Here is a 19813-nt window from a genome sequence, read left to right on the forward strand (position 1 = left end):
TGTTATTGTTCAGATTTGTCTTCATGTGTCAGTCTGTCCCAGTTTAACTGGTGCACCACTGCTGCTGTAATAATGATGAAAACATAGTGGGGAGCAGCAGATCAATAACAGCTCTCAGAACAGTTTGCGTCATTGATGTTAAATGGTGTAATCATGTGTTATTTAAAAAATAAACTTTATTTAGGTAAACTGTAAAAATAAAACAGGAGAAATGGGAGGAGAGTTTGTTCAACATATATAAATCTATAAAACTAAGAAAATCAAAAGGGGATAAAAATGTAACTCTTATCTCAACACCGTGACTGCTTTTATTCTTTAAAGGCCAAATACTGTAAGAACTCAGATGTCTGTTAGTTCTTTCATCATAAAGTCGGTGTCGGGCAGATAAATACTGTGAAGGTGTCAGAAGGATCAGTCCATACAGCTCTAACCCAGAAACGAGTTGCCTAGACTTCTATAAAGACATTACGTAAAAAAAAAAACCTCTATATAACTCCACCCTCTGCCCCGCCCTCTGCCACGCCCACAGACTGTACAGACCACTGTTGTTACATACAGCCTTTCAAATGAAAGTAATTTGAGACACGAGACAAGTTAATTTCTTTTTAAATACCACAGACATTTATTCCCCTCAGGACGACTCACCGAAGTTCTCCCCGCCCCAGATGTCCATGGCGGTGTCGTATTTCCCGAGGTGGTTGAACCAGGACCTGTCAATCACAAACAGCCCTCCTGCGATGATGGGAGTCCTGACGGAGAAACACAGCAAAAAAAGATTAGAAGTAAGCCCGTCGGTTTTCAGTGACACACACAGACACGCACACAATCACAATCACAAGCACACAATCACACACACACAATCAGATGCACACACAAACACACAAACACAGGCTGAATCACAGTGTGAACAATGTGACTGAGAACCGCTGAAGGCCAACACGCGTTATCCAATACCCTCTGTTCATCTGCACGCTGTTTGTCTGAGTGTGTGTGTCTGTGAGTATATGCGTGTGTGTATGTGTGAGTGTGTGTGAGTGTGTATCTCTGTGTGTGTGTGTGAGTGTGTGTGTGTGTGTGTGTGTGTGTGTGTGTGTAGAGAAAGTGAGGAAATTAAATAGCATAAAATAAGTTGGAGAATAAATGAAGAAGAGGCTGGTGTATATTTATGTGTGTCTTCTATCTTTAGAGCGTGTTAGAAAGAGAACGTTTTACAGCGTGTTAGAAAGCAGATTCAGCTTTTACGTTTGAAATGAATTTAATTGTGTCATCAGTTTGTCTTTCTAGTTTACATCAGTCACTGCCTTCATCTCCTCATTTCTTAGTACTTCCTTTTCCTCTTTTCCTCCTTTTCCTCTCTTCCTCTGTTCCTCTTGTCTCTGTCTGTTTCTGTAGGAGTCAGGATGTGGACACTCCCTGCTCGACATGTGTGTATTATTATACTGTTATGTGTGTGTGTGTGTGTGTGTGTGTGTGTGTGTGTGTGTGTGTGTGTGTGTGTGCGTGTGTGTGTGTGTGTGTGTGTGTGTGTGTGTGTGTGTGTGTGTGCGTGTGTGTGTGTGTATTACTTGATTGGCAGCGTCGGGTCGGTCCGATGAGCTCTCTGTTCAGGTGACAACTGCTCCCACTTAAAATGGAGACTCCAGTCAAACCCTGAGAGAAGAAGAGAGTGGTTCAGGGACAGGTGGCATTCAGGGACAGGTGGTGTTCAGGGACAGGTGGTGTTCAGGGACAGGTGGTGTTCAGAGACAGATGGTGTTCAGGGACAGGTGGCGTTCAGGGACAGGTGGCATTCAGGGACAGGTGGCGTTCAGAGACAGGTGGCGTTCAGGGACAGGTGGTGTTCAGGGACAGGTGGCGTTCAGGGACAGGTGGTGTTCAGGGACAGGTGGTGTGCAGAGACAGATGGTGTTCAGGGACAGGTGGTGTTCAAGGAGACTGATGACAGACGAGACGAGCAATCGTGTTGTGACTTGATTTGCGTCCGTTAAGTTTCATGTGATCTCTAAATATGATGAACGACTGGTGAATTTGGGGAAAATATGTGGGTTCTGAAATGTTCAGATTTCTTTCTTAAAAGGGTCCATAAAGCCTCAGTGTTATTAATATTAATGTGTTTCCCGAAGAAACGAAGGAACAGCTGGTGCTCAGTCAGTCTCAGTTTAACATGAATCGTCTGCAGTTTCTGTATCTGGTGGATATTAGAAGGAATAAAACTAAATCAGAAAGTTAATATTCAAAAATGGTCAAGACATTTTAATGTTTCAAAGAGAAGAACAAATTCATGGAGAGAATCTCTTCCGTGTTCCTGGAGGATCCAACTTGAGTCTCAGAGCACCTCCAGAGTCATTGCCAGTCCTCCTCCATGTCCTCAAGTCCTCCCCAGCTCCGTGGTTGTCTGACTCAGTGCTCCCAGAGAGACACTATGAGAGCAGCAGAAAGGAAATGGAGAAAATCTAACCACCCTGACGACCTGCTCACTTATCAATCTCTCCCTCTTCTCTCTCCTCTCTCCCTCCTCCTCCTCCTCTCTGTCCTCCTCCTCTCTGTCCTCCTCTTCTCTCCTCTCCTCTTTCTCTGCAGCCAAAAGCTCCTTCTACCAAACCAGAATTCCATCCTCATTTTCCAACCCCAAAAAGTTATTCTCCATCTTCTCCATCTTCTCCAATCTCCTTGACCCCCCCCCCCCTCTCCTCCCTCCATCCTTCCACCAAGCCACTTTGTCAACTACTTTACTTAAAAGATAGATGACATACGCTCCTCATTTTATAATCCATCTTCTATAACTACATGTCCATCATCTTCATCTTAGGTTAGGTTAGGTTAGGTATTTAATTTATTAATCCCCGAGGGGAAATTTTTTCGCTACAGCAGCATACAGGAAGCAATAAGATAATAATAGAATAATAGAAAGCAGTAAAATAGCAGTAAAAAATATAAAATATAAAATGCACAGTATATACAGTACAGTATATATCTATATATATTATATACAAACAACCAAGAAACACAGACAACAGTGTTCTTGTTATGTGATGGATTTTGCCAGAGGTGAGTTATTGTACAGTCTTATTGCGGTCAGCAGGAATGATCTCCTGTATCTGGAATGATCTCCTGTATCAGGAATGATCTCCTGTATCTGGAATGATCTCCTGTATCTGGAATGATCTCCTGTATCTGGAATGATCTCCTGTATCAGGAATGATCTCCTGTATCAGGAATGATCTCCTGTATCTGTCCTTGTGACTGCAGCTGGAGGAGTCTTTTGGAGAACGTCCTCCTCTGTCCCTGCAGCAGGTGGAGAGGGTGGTCAGGATTATCCAATATGGATAATAGTTTGTTCAGCATCCTCCTCTCCACCACCTTTTCCAGGCTGTCCAGTTTGTAGCCGATGATGGAGCCGGCCTTCTTCACCAGTTTGTTAAGTCTGTTGGTGTCTCCGGCTCCAATGCTGCTCCCCCAGCAGACCACAGCGAAGTACAATGCACTGGCCACAACAGACTGGTAGAACATCTCAAACATCTCACTGCACACATTGAAGGATCGAAGTTTCCTCAAGAAAAACAGTCAACCCATCACCTTCTTGTAGACAGCGTTGATGTTGGTCTTCCAGTTCAGTCTGTTGTCGATGGACACACCCAGGTACTTGTACTCCTCCACCATGTCCACCTCCTCTCCCAGAACTCTCAGCGGTTGTGGAGCCGTCGTCTTCCTCCTGAAGTCGACCACCATCTCTCTGGTCTTGGCCACGTTCAGGAGCAGGTGATTTCTTCCCGCCCACTCCACAAAGTCTTCCACGACTGCCCTGTACTCCTCCTCCCATCTATCCCTTATACACTGACCACTGACTCCTCCTCCTGTCCATCCCTTATACACCGACCACTGCAGAGTCATCAGAGAACTTCTGCAGATGTCTTGACTCTGAGTTGTACTGGAAGTCAGTTGTGTAGAAGGTGAACAGGAAGGAGACAGAACAGTTCCCTGAGGAGCTCCAGTACCACTGACCACCGTATCAGACAGCACACTGCCCAGACGGACAAACTGTGGTCTGCCTGTTAGATAGTCATTGATCCAGGAGACGGTGGGCGCGTCCACCCCCACCACCACCACCCGCAGCTTCTCACTCAGTAGCAGTGGTTGGATGGTGTTGAATGCACTGGAGAAATCAAAGAAAGTGATTCTCACAGATTCACTGGTTCCATCCAGGTGAGACTGAGCTCGTTGCAGCAGGTAGATGATGGCATCGTCCACTCCCACATGAGGCTGGTACGCAAATTGCAGAGGGTCCAGTGAAGATTTCACCAGCGGCCTGAGGTGGGCCAAGACCAGCCTCTCCAGCACCTTCATCACATGAGATGTGAGGGCAACTGGTCGGTAGTCGTTGAGGCCAGATGGAGTTGTCTTCTTGGGGACTGGAACCAGGCAGGACGTCTTCCACAGCACTGGGACCTCCTCCTGCTTCAGGCTCAGGTTGAAGAGGTGTTGTAGGACCTCAGCCAGCTGGACGGCGCAGGTCTTCAGGACCCCAGGGCTGATGCCGTCAGGTCTTCAGGACCCCGGGGCCGATGCCATCAGGTCCTGCAGTCTTGCGCTGGTGGAGTCTCTCCAGCTGTCTCCTAACCTGGCCAGTCGTCACAGAGAGGGGGGGAAGGGGGTCATGGCGTTGATGGTGGAAGAGCCCTTTGAAATTGAGGACTCTGTGTCCATACAGCTCACCAGGTGGGATAGAGGGGGGAGGGGGGGAGGCAGTGGAGGTGTTTGGGAGGTGTGGTGCATGGAGGAGACAGATGAGGGCGGTGAACTAAACCTGTTGAAGAAACAGTTGAGCTGATTGTTCCTCTCCAGGTTCCCCCTGATTGTTCTGATTAAGAAGCACCTTCAGGTCCCTGGTGATCCACGGCTCTTTGTTGGGGAAGCAGTGTACTGTCCGGGATGGTACGGTGGTGTGTTCACAGAATTTGATGTATTCTGTGATACAGTCCGTCCTGCTGTTGATGTCCTCCCCATGTGGTCCACACAGCACATCCCAGTCCGTGGACTCAAAGCAGTCCTGCAGGGCGTCTTTAGCCTCCTGTGTCCACCTCCTCACAGTCCTGGTGGTTACAGGCTGCCTCTGCACCAGAGGAACATACTTGGGAGTCAGCAGGACCAGGTTGTGGTCTGATCTACCAAAGGGGGGGAGGGCAGTAGTACTGTATGCATCCATGGCATTAGCATACAGTAGGTCCAGAGTTTTATTGTTCCGGGTGGGGCAGTTAACATACTGGTGAACAGTTGGCAGTACTTTATCCGGACTGGTTAAAGTCTCCAGTAACTGCCAAAAATGCATCGGGATGCTGAGTCTGCAGTTTAGCCACAGTGGAGTAGATGGTGTCCACTGCTGCCTCTACGTCAGCTGATGGAGGAACGTACACAGCGATAACAATGGCGGACGAGAACTCCCTCGGCAAATAATACGGACGCATCCCCACGGCTAGCAGTTCAATGTCCGGGCTACAGAAACATTCCTTCACACACACGTGGTCGGGATTGCACCACCTCTCGTTCACATAGACTGCAATCCCTCCACCTTTCTTCTTGCCGCTCCGAACAACGTCTCCGTCCGCCTGAACAGTCCTGAAGCCGGGTACGGCCGCGCTGTGGTCCGGGAGATGTGAGTGCAGCCATGTCTCGGTGAAACACATGATGCTGCACTCCCGGTGTTCCCGCTGGGTCTTTACCAGCGCGCCGAGCTCGTCCGTCTTGTTGGCCAACGACCTCACATTCCCCATTAAAATCGTCGGTACCGATGGTTTGAATTTCCTCCTCTTCGCCTTCAGCTTAGCTCCAGCTCTGCAACCCCGACGTCTTCTCCGAAGTTCGTCCGGGATTTCAGGCCTCGCTCCGGGCAGCAGCAGTAGGGGCCGACTCAGCGCGATCAGCTGATCACGCGAGTAAACAATAACAATGCCCCCAACCAGAAAAGTGGAAAAATTACGGTCCATTGTCTGGCGGTTAACTTAACACACGTGAAGAAAAAATAACAACAACTCCGAAGAGAGAAGAAAGAAAGAAAAATTGTTAAAACAAAACACACTCGGGGGAGCTGCTGTAACAGGCTGCCACTAGCACGGTGCCATCTTCATCCCCTTCACTTTCCTCTTTCACCCCCCCCCCCCGTCTCCCAATCAAGTTGTTACCTTGGTAACCTCCATCCCCCCTCCCCATCCCATCTCACATTCTCCAGTCTATTGCTCCAGACCTTCTTCCTTTTCTCTCCATCTCATCAACTCTTCTCTGTCAACAGTCTGTTTCCTGAACTCTCTGAAGGAGAGAGTGAACCCTCTCCTGAAAAAAAAAAAACCCTCAACCCGTCTGAAGTAAACAACTACAGACCGTCTCTCTTCTTTCCTTTCTTTCTAAAACTCTGGAGTGAGCTATCTTTGACCAACTCTCCTCCTATCTCCACCATAATAACCTTCTTGACCACCAGTCTGGTTTCAACAGACCACTCAACAGAGACGGTCCTCCTTCTGTCTCTGAGCAGCTTCACACTGCTAGAGCAGCCTCTCTGTCCTCTGTCCTGATCCTTCTAGACCTTCTGCTGCATTGGACACAGTGAACCACCAGATCCTTCTTTCCTCCTTCAGGACCTCGGTGTCTCAGGCTCTGCTCTCTCCCTGTTCTCATCCTACCTCAACGACCTCACCTACCGGGGAACTTGGAGAGGATCTGTGTCTGAACCTTGTCCTCTCACTACTGGTGTCCCTCAAGGCTCCGTCCCAGGTCCCCTCCTCTTTTCTCTACACCGACTCTCTCGGCTCTGTCGTTCACTCGCATGTCTTTTCCTACCACAGCTATGCTGATGACACCCAACTGATCCTCTCTTTTCCACGATCTGAAACACAGGTAGGAGTATGAATCTCTGCCTGTCTGACTGACATCTCTCAGTGGATGTCCTCACACCACCTGAAAATCAACTTCCACAAGACCGAACTGCTCTTCCTTCCAGGGAAAGACTCTCCCACCCTTGACCTGACTACTACCTTCAACAACTCTGTTATCCCGACCCTGACTGCTGAGAACCTCGGAGACACTCGACAGTCAACTCTCTCTTACTGCCAACATCACTGCAACAACACGTTCCTGTAGATACATGCTGCACAACATCAGGAGAATATGTCCTCTTCTCACTCAGAAGGAGGTGAAGGTTCTGGTCCAGGTTCTGGTCCAGGTTCTGGTCCAGGCTCTGGTCCAGGCTCTGGTCCAGGTTCTGGTCATCTCATGTCTAAACTCCTCCTCCTCTACATCCAGGACATGGTCCAACCCTACACCCCAGCCCCTCCCTCCGCTCTGCTTCTACCAATCAGCTTGTTGCTCCTCACTGAGCTAAACACTCTACAAAATCACGACTGTTTGCTGTCCTGACTCCTAAATGGTAGAATGAGCTCCCCACCAACATCAGGACACCAGAAACTCTGAACATCTTCCACCACAAACTAAAAACACACCTCTTCAGACTTTACCTTGAATAGTAGAACTTTAGTATCTTAAAATAGAACTTACTGATAGAACTTTGTAGTTTGGCTTTCTGGAAGAAATTATATTTTCTTGAATCTTGTTGTTCTGGTTTTGAACCCTCATGGTTGAAATTAACTTATTGTAAGTCGCTTTGGATAAAAAGAGTCAGATAAATGAAATGTAATGTAATTGAAGAAATATTTCAGAAGTGTTTGAGAACGACAGAGAGAGCAGGTCCCTGAACTCATCATGAAGGACCTCCTCCTGCATCACAAACCCGCTGGCTCTTCTCTGGCATCAAAGGACGCCCGAAGGCCTTTTTATTTCTAGAATAAAGAAGAAAGCGTTTCCATACCTCCACGGAGATCCGCCGAGGCCGCCACGTAGGCAAACGTGTCCATGTTGATGATGTCGATGACCGGGCTCACCACACGAGTTGGGTCCTGGACACACACACAAAAACACACATTCATGCTGGCTGAAAGGAAATAAAACGCCATTCTGAAGGAAAACCAACAATAAAGAGAAAGAAAATTGTCAGAAAGAAGAATAAAAAAGAGAACGTGTTCGGACCATCAGATCCAGTAAATGATCGTTTCAGTTGCTTCGTCTGTTTATTCGTCATCCAGCAGCAATCACAGCAGAAACAGTGAAGTGACCTCTGCTCTCTTTAATTCACTTCTGATCCACATGAAGCAGAGAAACGTAGAAAACTTCCACACATCAGCAGAACGAATGAAGAGGAAGCAGAACGATTCGGGGCTGTGAGTGTTTCCATGGAGATGAGTGTTTGGATAACATGTTCATAAATAGTCTTTATGAGTTTTTATATCGTCAGATGATAATTCTACTCATGCGTTCAGTGGGTGGAACTATTGTCCTACACTATTGCGTTATTATGTTATTATGTGTTATTATATGTTATCATAAATTATTATGTTATTATATGTGTTATTATGTGTTATTATATGTGTTATTATATATGTTATTATATGTGTTATTATGTGTTATCTGTTATTATGTTATGTATTATCTGTTATCATATATTGTGTTATTATGTGTTATTATATATGTAATTATGTTATTATATGTTATTATATGTGCTATTATGTGCTATAATGTGTTATTATGTGTTATTATGTGTTATTATCTGTGCTATCATGTGTTATTATGTATGTTATTATGTGTTATTATGTGTTGTTACCTTAAACTGACTCCTCACTCCCTTAAAGAGAGAAAACACTGAACTTCATGTCCCTCATATTTTACCTTCATGGCACCATTTTATCTTTACAAGAATAAAAGTACACAACCTCACACACACACACGCACGCACACGCACGCACGCACGCACACGCACACACAGACACATGCAAACACACACACACACGCACATACACACACACACACACACACACACACACACACACACACACACACACACACACACACACACACACTCTCTCTCTCTCTCTCTCACACACACACACAAACACGCACGCACGCACACATGCACACACAGACACACACACACAGACACACACACACACACACACACACACACACACACACACACACACACACACACACACAAACACACGCAGACACACAAACACACACACACACACACACACACACACACACACACACACACACACACACACACACACACACACACACACACAGTGTGCCTGTATTAGTTTGCTCAGATGCTGGATGCGTGTGCAGTATCACAGAGCAGGTGCAGCGGTTCCGGCCCATTAGCTGCAGGGTCAGTACAAGGGGACCGGCCCACATTACAGAGCGCTGTGTGCTTTAATAGCTGTTGGGGTAATGACACTGAGCAGCACTCAAGGTGAAGCATTCACCACATCACTCTTCTAATTGGATGTGTTGTTTTGAAATCACTCTGCAGCACCTTCTTAATTCAACATATTCCTTTTTTTCCCTGCCTCATTTGAAACGAGAACATCTGATGAGTGAGCTTAAACAATCTTCATCTTCATCATCATCATCCTCCATGCATCCCCCCGTGTCAGCACTCCCTTAAAATAAAGACACGTGAGTTTACCGTGCACATAAATGTGATCATGGAAACCTAAAATATGAAAACGTGTTGGAATCACGTGAAGTATTTTGTGCACGTGCTGCACTTGTGAAACACATGCTTTGCTCATGGGACATGTGGTTTTGGAACATTTTCATGGTGTCATGTGTGAAGCTCATTTAGATTCTCATGTGAAACCTGCTCATCACATCACGGCTGCAACATGTGCAAACACGCCTGCTGTTAAAAAGGGTGGAGATGACTCAAACTGCTTTATGATTTCATGTTTCTTTCACATCATTGATTAATGAAGAAACTATACGTGGTTACAACACGGGAGGTCGTGTGCACCGTATGCGCCGCGTTCAAGTGCTTAAGTCGTTAAAACCACTGTTGCTTGGCAACATCAACACGGAGGGCGTCTGGAAGCCACAGAGGCTCACGGTTTACCAAGCTAACAGGAAACACAAAGACACAGAGGGAGAAGAAGATTTAATCATTTTCCTCAGACGTAGATTATTATCTAAGTTATGAAGACAAACTAAAACTACAATATATCAGATGAACATCCAACCAAACATGAGCCTCCATGACCTCTGACCTTTCTGTAGAGCTCAGCAAACACTGAGGCTGGTAGAAGATGTGGAGCTGTGAGGTGGTGATGACCACCAGAGGGCGCCGTTCATACGGACTCTCCTCTGAACATGGAGAATACGACCACACTTGAACGCAGCACAGGTACAACCCTCTGAACACGGAGAATACAACGTCTGAACGCAGCACAGGTACAACCCTCTGCACACGGAGAATACGACCACACTTGAACGCAGCACAGGTACAACCTTCTGATTATCATCAGTTAAAGTAGCAGAAGTGTGTTTGAACACTCCTTCAGTGTCCTTCTACCTAAACATTATATCCTTTAAAAACACTCTTTTCTTTGAATACTTGAACTATTCTCTGCCTCTAAAGGAGAAAACGTTTTAATGAAAGAAAACCTATAAGTTTAAATATAATTATATTGTGTGTTATATTATAATAATATATCACACAATGAGAGATAGGAGAAGAGAAAATTACCTGAACATTGGACAGGACTTCAGCTCTCTAAATCAGAGACAGACTACTATTTTGAAGGGAATGAAACTTTACGGGGATCCACAGTTCTGCCTGTGTGCGTGTGTGTGTGTGTGTGTGTGTGCGTGCGTGCGTGCGTGCGTGTGCGTGTGTGCTCACCTAATCAATAAGTCATACATTAAATCTAAATATTTGATTGTGAAGTGACAGGAACAACAGTGACTGATGACTCCTTAAACACACACACACACACACACACACACACACACACACACACACACACACACACACACACACACACACACACACACACACACACACACACACACACACACACACACACACACACACACACACACACAGAGAGAGACTGTGAGGGTAAATATGGATGATGTTGGTTCAGCAGCTCAAACACATCAAACTCTACTTATTGATTGCTGCAGATGGAGATCAAAGGTCTTTAATATCTTTAATATCAGCAAAACTAGTGATGAATGAATGAGTTGGAGTAAAAAGAGGAGAGAGGACGGAAGGTGAGAGGGGAAGGAGGAGGAGGAAGAAGAGGAGGACCAGGAGGAGGAGGAAGGGAGAAGGAAGAGGAGGAGGGGAGGAGGACGAAGAGAAAGGAGGAGCAGAAGCAACGTGATGGATCTTGTGCAAGAGGGGGGAAGCATATGTATGTGTATTGTACGTTGTATATATGTTGTATGGAGATTGCATGTTGTATGTATATTGCATGTAGTAGCCTGTAGTATGTATGTTGTATGTATATTGCATGTAGTATGTATGTTGTATGTATATTGCATGTAGTATGTATGCATTTTGTATGTAGTATGCATGTTGTATGTATATTGTATGTTGTATGTATGTTGTATGTATATTGCATGTAGTATGTATGTTGTATGTAAATTGCATGTAGGATGTATGTCTTTTGTATGTAGTATGTATGTTGTATGTATATTGCATGTAGTATGTATGCATTTTGTATGTAGTATGCATGTTGTATGTATATTGTATGTTGTATGTATGTTGTATGTATATTGCATGTAGTATGTATGTTGTATGTAAATTGCATGTAGGATGTATGTCTTTTGTATGTAGTATGTATGTTGTATGTATATTGCATGTAGTATGTATGTTGTACGTATAGGTGGTATCAGAGTGCAGGTGAGCTCTACCTGATGGATCCTGTGAAGGAGGGGGGGCAGCCAGTCCTTGTTGACCTCACAGTGACTGTCCAGGAAGGTGAGGACTCTGGCCCTCGCAGCATCCGCCCCCCTCACTCTGGACCGGATCAGACCTGACACGCACACGGAAACATGAGAGACATGTGTCAAACATGTTCATCTCCTCCATGTTTACATGTTTCAGTCCACCAGGCCTCATGAACAACGGATTGTTACAACATATTCTGTCACTGATGGAGGAAACTAAACATATTTAATCAGAAGAGATTTAACACAAATATAATTTCACCACTGTGTGAAATTAATTACCAAAATCTATAATTAATTTTATCAGCTGAACACAAAAAACGACATGAACTCTGGTTGGCAGCAGCCTCCTCCACGGATTATCAGATACAATGGAGTAGAATAATAAGTACCTGCTGCACATGAACCGAGAGCAGCACAGTAACGTACACGGATCAGCAGGAAGCTGCAACTTTGGTGAGGAACTATTTGAAGTTGTTAGACCTCCACAATGGACCTGAAACTGGAGGAGGGACACAGCAGAGGTTTGGGGGACAGAAACTAGTCGCACTGTGTTGTTGAGGTAAGAAAGTTGCCGGTTTTCAATGCTTTGTGAGCGTTGTGTTGTCATGTTGGAGGAGCCTGTTGCCATGGCGACACAGTTCAGGTGGTCCACAGTGAATGTTCCCCTCAGAAGGTCCCGATAGAACTCGGTGTTGACAGTCTATCTCAGGACGTCAGGGACAGATCATAGACCTGCACGAGGCTGGAATGGACTACAAGACCATCGGCCAGCAGCTCGGTGAGATAGAGACAACTGTTGGTGAGATTATTGGGAAATGGAAGAAACACTAAATGACATGGATCTCCTTGGTCTGGATCTCCTTGGTCTGGATCTCCTCGGTCTGGATCTCCTCGGTCTGGATGTCCTTGGTCTGGATCTCCTCGGTCTGGATCTCCTCGGTCTGGATCTCCTCGGTCTGGGGCTCCATGGAGATCTGGCCTGGTGGGGTATTGATGATCATGAGGAAGGTGAGGGATCAGCCCAGAACTACACGAAGGAACTTGTTCATGATCTCCAGACAGCTGGGACCACAGTCACCATGGAAATCATCGGTAACACACGACGCCGTCATGGATTAAAATCCCACAGCAGCTTTTAAAATATGTGAACACAATAATAATAATGGAATACTTTTCATGATATATCTTCCCCATGTTTCATGAGCATCTCTTCGCTGCACTCTGTTCGTAGGTAACAGTAAGAGTCTGTGAACTTTTTAACCTAGTAACAGATTGACAAAGTATGTTCAGTGTAACATCCCCACAAAATGTACAATTTGCTCACAATTAAAAAAAAAAAAATACTGTGACAAATACTAAACTATTACTACGATGCACAATAGCTGCTGATAATGACAATGTTAGTTATAATAATGATCATTAGAGCCTCTATTCTTTCTAACTTCCCCTGTAACTATTAATCTGTCCTGTTCACACACACTTTAACAAACTCATGTTACACTCGGATATTGAACGTGGAGCCGTCACTGCTTCTTTCTGCTGCGACAGATCGGATGAGACACTATATATATATTCAGGTTTCACGCCCACCAGCTGTGACTATTAGTTAACACACACACACACACACACACACACACACACACACACACACACACACACACACACACACACACACACACACACACACACACACACACACACACACACACACACACCGAGTGTTTCAGCTGAGGTGGTGATGCAGCCCTTCACCTGTCTGTATTAGTGCTCCGCTCCATTTATTGACATGCTCCTTCTCACTGTCAGTCAGCGAGGGGAAATCGATGCAGGGCTCTTAGAGGCCCTGTCAGACATGGACACAAGCTTTTAACAAGCGCATCACACTCTGCGTGTGTGTGTGTGTGTGTGTGTGTGTGTGTGTGTGTGTGTGTGTGTGTGTGTGTGTGTGTGTGTGTGTGTGTGTGTGTGTGTGTGTGTGTGTGTGTGTGTGTGTGTGTGTGTGTCCATCTCTAAGGGAGAGGGAGGGAAAAGAGCGAGGAAGGTAGTGAAGGGAAAGTGAATGCGTTTGTTGGCTGATTGCAGCTTTTGAAAGAGACAGTGTGTGTGTGTGTGTGTGTGTGTGTGTGTGTGTGTGTGTGTGTGTGTGTGTGTGTGTGTGTGTGTGTGTGTGTGTGTGTGTGTGTGTGTGTGTGTGTGTGTAAATGAGCCTGTTAGAGAGGTCTCCTTGATGGAGGCCAGTGTTCTCTTCTATTTGGACTAAATGGTCTAATCAATACTCCCTGACATGGAGACGTAGTGTGTGTGTGTGTGTGTGTGTGTGTGTGTGTGTGTGTGTGTGTGTGTGTGTGTGTGTGTGTGTGTGTGTGTGTGTGTGTGTGTGTGTGTGTGTGTGTGTGTGTGTGTGTGTGTGTGTGTGTGTGTGTGTTTGTGAGTGCTCCTTCGAATAATGTGTTCACTGGGTGTGGAATACTGCGTGTGTGGGTCCTTTGTGAGTGTGTGTGTCGGTGACATTGTACGAGAGGGCTGTGATGTTTCACGCGGCGCCGTTGGGCCGAGGCTCAGCCAATTAAAAATCCCATTTCATCCTCAATAAGGCTTTATTTGCTGGATGGATGGACACACACACACACACACACACACACACACACACACACACACACACACACACACACACACACACACACACACACACACACACACACACACACACACACACACACACACACACACACACACACACACACACACACACACACACACACACACACACAAACTGGACCCGCATACAAGTCGGCACACACGGGGCTGCAAGTGTGAACTGGCAGAAGTGGACACTCATTTTCTTGGACACACACACACACACACACACACACACACACACACACACACACACACACACACACACACACACACACACACACACACACACACACACATGCGCGCTAAAGGGCTGACTTTGTCCAGAGGAGAGTGTTAATCAACATGGATAACACTGAACTGTCTCCACCGATCACAGATATGATAACAGAGACTAACCCTTCCAGTGTCCATACTAATATACTGTTTAGTACGCCAGAAACAGATTTACTACGTTCCAGTATCCATACTAACATACTGTTTAGTACGCCAGAAACAGATTTACTCCGTTCCAGTATCCATACTAATATACTGTTTAGTACGCCAGAAACAGATTTACTATGTTCCAGTATCGATACTAATATACTGTTTAATACACCAGAGATTTACTATGTTCCAGTATCCATACTAACATACTGTTTAGTATGTCAGAAACAGATTTAGTGTGTTCCAGTATCCATACTAACATACTATATAGTATGCCAGAAACAGATTTACTACGTTCCAGTATCCATACTAACATACTGTTTAGTACGCCAGAAACAGATTTATTATGTTCCAGTATCCATACTAACATACTGTTTAGTACGCCAGAAATAGATTTACTATGTTCCAATATTTAGTATGTTAAATGTAGGATGCCAAAAGTACCAGGATGTCCTACTATATTTGGTCGTATTTTGCAGTATGCAAGCCAGCATGCTACTTGAGCTATTCTGATCCACAATCCTTTGCACAATGGAAGATACACCACATCGAGTAAGCTGCTGAGACAGTTGGTGGTGCTAATGCTCCGCCCACAAAAGGAAGAAGGAGAAGAAGAAGAGGCATTAAAAGGAAGCCTACTCATTCCAAATTGCCTCCTTTTTCTTTTTACTTCAAACGTCGTGCTACAGATCGCTTATGATGAAGTAGTTTGTCCCAATTGTACACATACTACATGCTATCGTACATACTTTTAAGGAGAGCTGTAGCCAGTTTAAGACACTTCTGTATCAGCCTCATTTTACAGACCCGGAAACTATTAACACTTTTATATACAGTCTGTGTTTTATATACAGTGTGTATTTTATATACAGTCTGTGGCTGTGAAACAAACACATATTCTGTCTCATGTCACATACAGGAAGGACATGTGTAGAGCTGATGACAACAAAGACTACAAAGACTACAAAGTCCATCCTTCAGACTTTAGTTTGGTTCATCTGAAACAACCTTTACATCAGTTAATGTTAAGAGGCAAAGGAAAGCATTATGTCAAGGAGTGTGTAACTGGAAATGTGTGTGTGTGTGTGTGTGTGTGTGTGTGTGTGTGTGTGTGTGTGTGTGTGTGTGTGTGTGTGTGTGTGTGTGTGTGTGTGTGTGTGTGTGTGTGTGTGTGTGTGTGTGTGTGTGTGTGTGTGTGTGTGTGTATACAGTATCAGGCTTGTGTGTTTTTATGGCCATTAAAAAGACAATCAAGTCAGAAAGCCTGAAGCCATAAACTATTAACTAGCTGAACTGATGAACCCTGCCTCTGTGTGTGTGTGTGTGTGTGTGTGTGTGTGTGTGTGTGTGTGTGTGTGTGTGTGTGTGTGTGTGTGTGTGTGTGTGTGTGTGTGTGTGTGTGTGTGTGTGTGTGTGTGTGTGTGTGTGTGTGCGCGCGCGTGTGCGTGCTATAATGAAATCCTTCAGTGACAGCATGTAGGACAAGTGTTCCTGTTGTCATAGAGAGATTGAGAGGTGAAGGAGAAGGAGAACAAACTTTAAAATACAAGCAACAGAGCGAGTTAGAAAGAAACATGAACTATAAGATGGTATAAAAATAGAAAGAGGAAGAGGAGGAACGAGAGGAAGACCTTGAAGAAAAGCAGGAACCAGAGGAAGACCTTGTGAGAGTGTTGTCTGAGGTTTTTCAGTGTTTTCTGAGTGTTGTCTGAGTTACACTACATTTTTAACTCTTCTGTCCTACATAGCACCTTGCCTCGTACCTGGATTATTTGTTGATCTTATTAGAAAATGACAACCGCAGCAGAAAAGGTAAGTCTAATCTATCAACACGTCGGACAAGAATAAATCAAAAAGTTCAGAGACTTCCTGTTGGCAGAGAAAATAATGTGCACGGAGCAGCAGGAAGCTGGAGTTTTAGTGAGGAAGAATTCCAAGTTACATCACTTTATCAGTCAGACTGTCAACACCGATTTCTAGTTGGACCTTCTGAGGGCTCTCAGGGTTGTTAGCAGTGTTAGCTGTTTGCTAACTTACATTTAGCGTGTTTTTAACTAAATTTGCTTGGTGTTTGTTAGCGTTATTATTATTGCCATGGCAAGAGACTTCTCCAACATGACAGCATGCTGTTAATGAAGTTTCTCACCCTCATCAACAATCGTACCTCCCCACCATTCCGACCCAAAACTATGACCCAAAATCTGATGTTTCTCTGCTCCAGTTTCAGGTCCATGATGACATCACATGTTCATGTGCCAGCGGTCATGTTAACGTGTGGAACTCAGGTGCTGATGTCACGTAAGTGATGACTCCTTGCTCCATGGACATAACTGCTGCACAAAAAAAAAAGAAATCTGCAAATTTCTGGCATCGTAAAGGTCAGCTTTAGGTGGTGTGTCCACAACACACCACCTAAAGAAGACTGAATTCTCCTGTGAGCTGTGAGCATCTAATGCTGATGTACAGCCATCTAAAATCATCTGCAGCGGGATTAGACACATCTTTTCATACCTTTTTCTGACCCTTCAGCATGCTTTCACTTCCCAAAATGCTCATGACCCCATCACATTGTGGACCTGCCATGTTAATTTGTGTATTGCACTCGTTTGTATTCTATATTTAAGAGCATGGAGGCAGCTCCAAATGGATTACATAGAAAAATGATAAGCCATAACGCATGACTGTAGGAGCCATTAAAATGGAGAGCAATATCCATATTTAGTGTGTCTGACTTGTCTGGCTGTCACTGGTGGTTCTGGTGAGTTATTTATGAATCTTTCATGTTTCAAAGAAACAGGTCCAGTGTTAACTGGTGCTCGTGCTTTTGAATTTGCGGTGTGTTCGGTTTCAGGTTGTGGAAGATATTTTCTATCCAGTGACATTTTTCTTTATGATGGTCTGAGCTCTATTTCAGCAGCAGCTTCTGTCGCTTCAATTCACTTCAGGTCATTTCATTTGTGCGGTTCAGAGATGAATCAATCTGTCTCCCTTCACTCACTTCACTGTGTTTATGTTATGTTTAAGAAGAAGGTTGAACAATGTATGTTCTTCATCCAGGACAGAGGCAGTATGGATATCAAATGTTTACACACCAACATGTTAAAACTCTCCACTGACGATGATGTCGTACCTTCTCTTTTGGTGTTGCGAAGACATTTGACTTTGGGCAGTTTGGTGAGAAGCTGACAGTCACTTTCTGAAAGAAAGAAAGAAAGAAAGGAAGAAAGGAAGAAAGAAAGAAAGAAAGAAAGAAAGAAAGAAAGAAAGAAAGAAAGAAAGAAAGAAAGAAAGAAAGAAAGAAAGAAAGAAAGAAAGAAAGAAAGAAAGAAAGAAATAGCATGAACAGAATACGATTAATCTATAACAGAGGAGCGCTGTGTCAAATATATCCAGATCATTTCTCTTTGGGAAAGTTTTCAACAGTAGGACGAAAATTCAAAGCTTCCGTTTGACACGTCAGATGTTTGTCGCTGCTGTTCAGTCTGCTGAATTGGTAATAATATATTATTATGAATATAACTGCTGTAAAACATGTTCAAAAAACACTGTGGTGCAGAGTGACAAAATGAGAAGGAATAAAACTGAAACTGAAATTAACATTTCATTCATGTTGTGTTTTAAAATAATAATTGTACTCAATATTAAACTGGATTCAATAGTTCTGTGTGTTTTAACAGTAAATACAAACTTGAACTGAAGTTTTCAAATAAGGAGGCAAGAAGAGAATTTTTCATTTTATTTTTATACAGTTTAACAAACTAAGAGATACCGTTGTGTTTTCATGAGGTTTATTATCATATGAGGATATTTATGTTTTCTTACGCTCTATTACATCACTTAGCATGAAGGTACCGACATAAAAAATCATTAGGATTAGATTATATTAACTGATTAAACCAGAGTTAATAACAAACAGTTTTAACCTGCAGGCCTTCGACAAAACCGACATATTTATGCTGTGTTTTATATGTTCATTTATGTCTCTTTATTTATGTTATGTTTTATATGTTCATTTATGTCTCTTTATTTATGTTATGTGTTTTATAGGCTTAATTATGTCTGTTTATTTATGTAATGTTTTATAGGTCTAATTATGTCTGTTTATTTATATGTTACATGTTTTATAGGTATAATTATGTCTGTTGATTTATATGTTTTATATGTCTAATTATGTCTGTTTATTTATGTTACATGTTTTATAGGTATAATTATGTCTGTTGATTTATATGTTATATGTTTTATATGCCTAATTATGTCTGTTTATTTATGTTACATGTTTTATAGGTTTAATTACGTGTTTATTTATGTTATGTTTTATAGGTTTAATTATGTCTGTTTATTTATGTTATATGTTTTATAGGTTTAATTATGCGTGTTTATTTATGTTATATGTTTTATAGGTCTAATTATGTCTGTTTATTTATGTTATGTTTTATAGGTCTAATTATGTCTGTTTATTTATATGTTTTATAGGTTTAATTATGTCTGTTTATTTATGTTATATGTTTTATAGGTTAAATTATGTGTGTTTATTTATGTTATATGTTTTATAGGTCTAATTATGTCTGTTTATTTATATGTTATATAGGTCTAATTATGTCTGTTTATTTATATGTTTTATAGGTTTAATTATGTCTGTTTATTTATGTTATATGTTTTATAGGTCTAATTATGTCTGTTTATTTATGTTTTATAGGTCTAATTATGTCCGTTTATTTATGTTATATGTTTTATAGGTCTAATTATGTCCGTTTATTTATGTTAGATGTTTTATAGGTTTAATTATGTGTGTTTATTTATGTTATGTTTTATAGGTCTAATTATGTCTGTTTATTAATATGTATATTTAGAGAAAGTTCTGAAGCAAAATTTCTTATACGTATAAACAACTTGCCAATAAAGCTGATTCCTT

At 43.2% G+C, this 19813-nt stretch overlaps 1 protein-coding gene across 1 annotated transcript in view; it reads right to left on the reverse strand.

Annotated features, from left to right (window-relative positions):
• The window catches only part of LOC138637262 (polypeptide N-acetylgalactosaminyltransferase 14-like), a gene marked incomplete at its 3' end in the record, with an annotated part of 121588 nt that overhangs the window by 18927 nt on the left and 82848 nt on the right, over positions 1–19813 (reverse strand). Inside the window, exons 5-9 of the mRNA XM_069725799.1 lie at positions 18032–18097; positions 11800–11921; positions 7853–7940; positions 1566–1650; positions 646–749 (exon numbers count right to left, since the gene is read on the reverse strand). Coding sequence (XP_069581900.1) covers positions 646–749; positions 1566–1650; positions 7853–7940; positions 11800–11921; positions 18032–18097 — 465 coding nt within the window. The remainder of the gene's footprint in view (positions 1–645; positions 750–1565; positions 1651–7852; positions 7941–11799; positions 11922–18031; positions 18098–19813) is intronic.

This window comes from Brachyistius frenatus, unplaced genomic scaffold, assembly GCF_029030835.1.
Source record: "Brachyistius frenatus isolate BFR_SWC_R1_liver_20210118 unplaced genomic scaffold, ASM2903083v1 Contig_449, whole genome shotgun sequence".
NCBI classification, from domain to species: domain Eukaryota; kingdom Metazoa; phylum Chordata; class Actinopteri; family Embiotocidae; genus Brachyistius; species Brachyistius frenatus.